At 63.7% G+C, this 6,049-nt stretch overlaps 1 protein-coding gene across 1 annotated transcript; it reads left to right on the top strand.

Annotated features, from left to right (window-relative positions):
• The first annotated feature begins 465 nt into the window (after positions 1-465).
• On the top strand, positions 466-3,104 carry CD248 (CD248 molecule). Its single transcript, XM_027532276.1, has one exon. The coding sequence runs from the start codon at positions 490-492 to the stop codon at positions 2,818-2,820; it is 2,331 nt and encodes a 776-aa protein (XP_027388077.1). The 5' UTR covers positions 466-489; the 3' UTR covers positions 2,821-3,104.
• The last annotated feature ends 2,945 nt before the right edge of the window (positions 3,105-6,049 follow it).

Below are 6,049 nucleotides of genomic sequence, written 5' to 3' on the forward strand. Positions count from 1 at the left end.
GATGGAGAGACAGGGTCTAAGAGAGAGCGCACACACGTGTGTGATGAGAGGGCCTAAGTCAGAGCGTGTTTCCACCCACAGGACGGGAGGCTGTTCACGGGTGTGATGAGGTCGGTGTGTCCCCAGTCGGGTCTCCGTCAGTATCTGGGAACGACCTCACCCAACGGCCAAGAGCCCCAGACGGCGCAGGACGTTTCTGGGGGTCCTCCCGCCTCCTACCCGGACTCCCCAGCCCGTTAGCTGAGCCTCCTCCCCTCCCCCGCCCCCACCCTCAGCACCCCACCCCACTCCTGCCCCCCGCCCGACGGCTTCCTGCTCTGGCGGCCCCGGGGGAGCGGGAGCAGGGAGCTGGCAGCGGCCCCAGCCCCACTCCTTACAAGGCCCGAGCCCGGCCCGGGCCCGCCCCCGGCCCGCCCACCAGAGGCCCCAGTCCCTCCCCCTGTCAAGAGCCGCCGCCGGCCGGGCCCGGGCCAGTCGGGGGGCGTCGCGATGCTGCTGCGCCTGCTGCTGGCCTGGGCGGCCGCGGTGCCCACACTGGGCCAGGCCCCCTGGGCCACCGAGCCCCGCGCTGCCTGCGCCCCGGGCAGCTGTTACGCGCTCTTCCCGCGGCGCCGCACCTTCCTGGAGGCCTGGCGGGCTTGCCGCGAACTGGGGGGCGACCTGGCCACACCGCGGACCCTCGAGGAGGCCCGGCGTGTGGACAGCCTGGTGGGCTCCGGGCCGGCCAGCCGGCTGCTGTGGATCGGGCTGCAGCGGCAGGCCCGGCAATGCCAACCCCAGCGCCCGCTGCGCGGCTTCACGTGGACCACAGGGGACCAGGACACCGCCTTCACCAACTGGGCCCAGCCTGCCACGGGCGGGCCCTGCCCGGCCCAGCGCTGCGCCGCCCTGGAGGCAAGTGGCGAGCATCGCTGGCTCGAGGGCTCTTGCACACTGGCCGTCGATGGTTACCTGTGCCAGTTCGGCTTCGAGGGCTCCTGCCCCGCGCTGCCTGAGGAGGTGGGCCAGGCTGGCCCAGCCGTCTACACCACGCCCTTCCACCTGGTCTCCGAGGAGTTTGAGTGGCTGCCCTTTGGCTCTGTGGCTGCCGTGCCGTGCCAGGCTGGCAGAAAAGCCTCTCTGCTCTGCGTGAAGCAGCCTGAGGGTGGCGTGGGCTGGTCGCGGACGGGCCCCTTGTGCCCCGGTATCGGCTGTGGCCCCGACAATGGGGGCTGTGAACACGAGTGCATCGAGGCGGCGGACGGTCGGGTGTCCTGTCGCTGCAGCGAGGGCTTCCGGCTGGCAGCAGACGGGCGCAGCTGCGAGGACCCATGTGCCCACGCCCCGTGTGAGCAGCAGTGTGAGCCTGGAGGGCCGCAGGGCTACAGCTGCCACTGTCGCCTGGGTTTCCGGCCTGCTGAGGATGAGCCGCACCGCTGCGTGGACACGGATGAGTGCCAGATTGCCGGCGTGTGCCAGCAGATGTGTGTCAACTACGTTGGTGGCTTCGAGTGCTACTGCAGCGAGGGCCACGAGCTGGAGGCTGATGGCATCAGCTGCAGCCCCGCCGGGGCCATGGGTGCCCAGGCGTCCCAGGACCTCGAGGACGGGTTGCTGGATGAAGGGGAGGAGGAAGAGGAGGAAGAGGACGAAGAGGAAGCCTGGGAGGCCTTCGATGGTGGCTGGACAGAGATGCCTGGGATCCCATGGATGGAGGCCACACAGTCATCCGACTTTGACCTGGTCTATAGACCTAGCTTCCCAGAGGACGGGGAGCCAGGGATGCCCTACCTGTACCCCACCTGGCCACCCCCACTTAGTGCCCCTGAGGTCCCCCACCACTCCTCAGTGCTCTCTGTCACCCGCCCTGTGGTGGCCTCGGCCACGCGCCCCCCACTGCCTTCTGCCCACCAACCCGCTATTATCTCTGCCACACGCCCACCCCTGGCCCCGGCCCCCCAGCCCCCCGTGATCCCTGCCATACACCCAGCTTTGCCCTCTGACCACCAGTTCCCCATGATCTCAGCCAACTATCCAGACCTGCCTTCTGCCCACCGACCCCTCATTATCTCTGCCGCACAGCCAGGACCGACCCCTGCCCACCAGCCCCCAGTGGCCTCAGCCAAATATCCCAAGCTCTTCCCTGCTCACCAGTCCCCCATGTTCCCAGATACCCAGGTCGTTGATACCCAGAACACCACGCCTTTGCCTCGAATCCCAGCTAACCATACCCCTCTGGTCACCACCTCCAGTCCCCCTCAACCTCCTGTGACCCGAGATGTCCCGATCCTCAAAGCCCAGGCCGGCCACCATCCCGTTACTTCTCCCGTCCAACCTTCTCGGACCACTGCTTTCAGGTCCCCTGTGCCCCCTGCCCATCAAGTCCCTGTGCCTGCTGCCTCCCAAGCCCCAGCCTTCCACACTCCTCTGCCCCCTCGGAGCTCCACTAGCCAGACCTCTCTCACCAGCGCTCCACACCCCCACTCCAAAGCCCCACAAGTCCCAAGGGAAGGTACTCTTGACCCCAGTCTGGCTCCGTGGCTGTCCTCGGCAGTCCCCACATCAGCTCCTCCAGCCCTGGGGGAGGCCAGTCCAGCTGGCCGAAGCCGGAGGGATGACCGGTGGCTCCTGGTGGCACTCCTTGTGCCAACATGCGTCTTCTTGGTGGTCCTACTTGCACTGGGCATTGTGTACTGTACCCGCTGTGGCCCCCACGCGCCCAACAAGCGTGTGACCGACTGCTATCGCTGGGTCACCCACGCCGGGAGCAAGGGCCCGACGGAACCCGCGCCCCACCGGGGCAGCCTCACAGGGGTGCAGACCTGCAGAACCAGCGTGTGATGGGGTGCAGCCCCCTCCCCGTGGAGTGAAGGGGAAGGGGCATGCATTGGACTTATGGCCCAGGCTGCACCAGGGACCCATGGGGGCTGCCCAGCTGGACAGAAGGCTTCCTGCTCCCCCGGGCCCAGCCAGGCTCCTCTCTCAGTCAGCTCCTAGACTTGACTCTTGGGAACTCTGTTTTCTTGGCCCAGCACTCATGGTGGAGGAGACGCTGAGGCCCCCAGGACCTCAGGGGGTGGGTGCTGGGGACTTCTCCAATAAATGGGGTGCCAACCTCACCCAAAGCTTCTGATCCCCATTGGTGCCTGAGGGGAGGGTCTGGGAGGACTCAGAAAAAAAGGAGGGCTTCTTCCTTCAGCTTGTTTGGGCCCCCAAGGAAATAAGGTAAGACTCCTTAAGGGAGGGTATGTTTTAGAGATTCTCAGGGAAACAGGAACCCAAGGAGGGCAGAACCTTGCCTAAGGTCACACAGCAAGCCTAGGAGTGGGAGGTTTGGCATGAAGAGAATTTCATGTTTGTTCCTTTTTTAACCAAAACTCTTAGAAGGTGGCACTGAGTCTGAAATGAGGGCTTCTGCTGACCTGGAGCCAAACTGGGGCTTAGGGGTCAAAGGTAAGCTCTAGGCCTGGTGATTCCGGGGAGTGCAGGGGGCCCAGATGGTGAACTTCTCCTGACTTTCTGCTGGTACTTTTCTTCCTCTCCCTGAAGGCTGCAGAAGTTGGTGGCTGGGGCTCAGATTGTTTGAGTCAAAGGTGTTGTCACCCCTCTGGGTTGTAGGTGCTCCAGAGGCACTCCTCAGGGAGAGCCTAGAAGGCAGGGCTGAAGAGAGCAAGGAACCCGGGAGAGATATCCCATACCCAGCTCCCTGGGCAGCCTCCTCAGCAAGGCCTCTGTCGCTTGAGCCGCACGGAGCCCTTCTGTGTGCCTGGTGCTGGGTCAGGGAGACCCCAGACTGAGAAAGGTTCGGGCTGCTCCAAGCTGAGCTGTCGCGTGAACGGGAGGAGGGGATGGTAAAAAAAAAAAAAAAAAACACACACACAAAATCATCACAGCCTGTGGGGACCCAGCAACCGCCCTCATCCTGGGCTCATTGCCTTGGGGACTGCGAGAGGCGGGACCTGGGAGGGGGAGGCGCCAGTTCCCACCAACTCTGTAATTTTTCAGTTGCAGCTTCTAAGGGACCTCTAATTAGGACGGAAGAGAACCACCACGACCACCCACCCGGGCAGGCGAGGAGGGGTGGTCCAGAGCTGCCTTCCCTACGCAGTGCCCTTTGCTACCCTATGACCCCCGGGGGCTGAGCCTGGGCTGGAAGGTTCAGCTGGGCCCCACAGGACCCGGAGAGGAGAGATGGGAGTTGGGACGAATAGGGGCGCGGGGTGGGGGGCGGCGCGGAGGGGGTGGAGGGAACGCTGCGCACCGCCCCCCGCCCTCCGCTCTCACGTTCCTCTTAACTCAAACCAGACGCCCCCACCAGATCCCGCCCAAGCTTTTAAGGTCGGAGGTGCAGCCAGAGAGGTTCACTGGATAGGAGTAGGGGGTCGAGGGGTGTTCCAAAGAGTTAGATCGGAGGAGAAGGTAGGGGGCACGGCCTGTGGGGGTGGCAAAGCCCGCCAGGATGTGAAGGACTGGAATTCCCTCCTGTGACCCTGGGCAGACGATCCAGAGCGCCTCGAGGACAGGAAGGAGTTAAAAGCACTGCTGTCAGAGGGCGGGGATGGGAGTAGGGCAGGGGGCCCAGAGCCGGCTTTTTGTCATCCTGTAATGAGCACCAGATGCGGAGCTGCGTGCGGGCCTAAACAGACGGCCTCCCAGGGCAGAGCCCCCACTAGCGCTGCATTGGGGCTCCGCCTAGACCCGGAGCTGCACTCAGGCTCCTCCCACTGGCCCCGGCCCCGCCTCCTCCAGGCGCGCCCGGGGACTGAGCTATCAGCCGGGTCTCTCGGAGCTTCGAGCCACGCCCACCCACGGCCGGCTAGCGTCCCCTCGGGAACTCTCCGGAGGTCACGCCCACCAAAGCCGCAAGCCTCGCCCCCTGCCAGCTCAGAGATTCTTCCGAATGGTTGCCCCGCCCCTCCGCTCTTCAGCTCCGCCCAGGCCGAGGCGGTACTAGGTCCAGCCCACCTGGGCCTTAAGCCCCGCCTCCTAAGTGCGGCTTGCACTGGGAGACTGGCAATTATTACTGTTATTTTTTTTTAATTTTTGAGACTGGCAATTATTAGTTCTCGCTTCAAGGTGCTCTGAACTACGTCCAGAGTTAACACATTTTCTTCACGCAGCTCCGCCCTTTGCTGAGCTGGGGACTAGGTCCACGAGTGCAGGGAGTCCCGCAGAGACACTAACTCTGTCCGGGGGAGAGATGAAAACTCTGCCCTCCACGAATTTACTTGTTCCCTTCCTCTTCTGGCTACGCCCCAACCCCATTACAAGCCACGCCCCTCCCTGAGTCTGAGATGGATGGCAGATAGTGAGTGAAGTCACTCAGTCGTGTCCGACTCTTTCTGACCCCATGAACTGTAGCCTACCAGGGTCCTCAGTCCATGGAATTTTCCAGGCTAGAGTACCGGAGTGGGTTGTCATTTCCCTCTCCAGGTGATCTTCCCAACCCAGGGATCGAACCCGGGTCTCCCTCATTGCAGGCAGACACTTTACCGCCTGAGCCACCAGGGAAGGCTCCCCGAGTACCCCCACCCCTCCAAATCTCAGAGGCGGGGCCCCAAGCCGGCCTCCCCAGGGAAGAGCTCCGCTCACATCTGGCTAACACACCTTCCTTTCACACTGAGATAATGGCCCACCTCTAAAAAGCCCCAGGTCCCTCCCGCTAAAAATGCCCAGGAGTCCTGCCCACCTAGAGAGCGCTCCTCTCTCGGGCTTTGAATACGGGCATCAACCATGCAGAGAATGGAACCCAACCTCTCCGCTCGGGTTCCGCCTCTCGTTAATTACAGTACGGCCCACCGTCAGGCCCCGCCTTCTCGGGACCGAAGTCTTGGCCGCTCCGGACCCGGGACTCTCCGAGGTTGCTCACTGCCTGTGGTTGTGATCAAGGCCAGGATGCCGTTGGAGCCGGCCCTGGTGCTCTCTCCTTCCCTGCCCCCGGTTTCCAGTCGTCAAGATCGCGGGTTCTCTGGAGTGCGCTGGGAGTCAGTTGTCAGGAGTCCCGCGGACGGCGTCCAGAAGCGGGCCTTTGGCGCCACCTGTCTTCGGCGCTTGCAGCCACCAGGAAAGC

The sequence above is a fragment of the Bos indicus x Bos taurus genome, chromosome 29 (genome assembly GCF_003369695.1).
Source record: "Bos indicus x Bos taurus breed Angus x Brahman F1 hybrid chromosome 29, Bos_hybrid_MaternalHap_v2.0, whole genome shotgun sequence".
Classification (NCBI taxonomy): Eukaryota; Metazoa; Chordata; class Mammalia; order Artiodactyla; family Bovidae; genus Bos; species Bos indicus x Bos taurus.

Coding starts and splice junctions, on each gene's coding strand:
- CD248 (XM_027532276.1), top strand. CDS start 490: ATGCTGCTGCGCCTGCTGCTGGCCTGGGCGGCCGCGGTGCCCACACTG.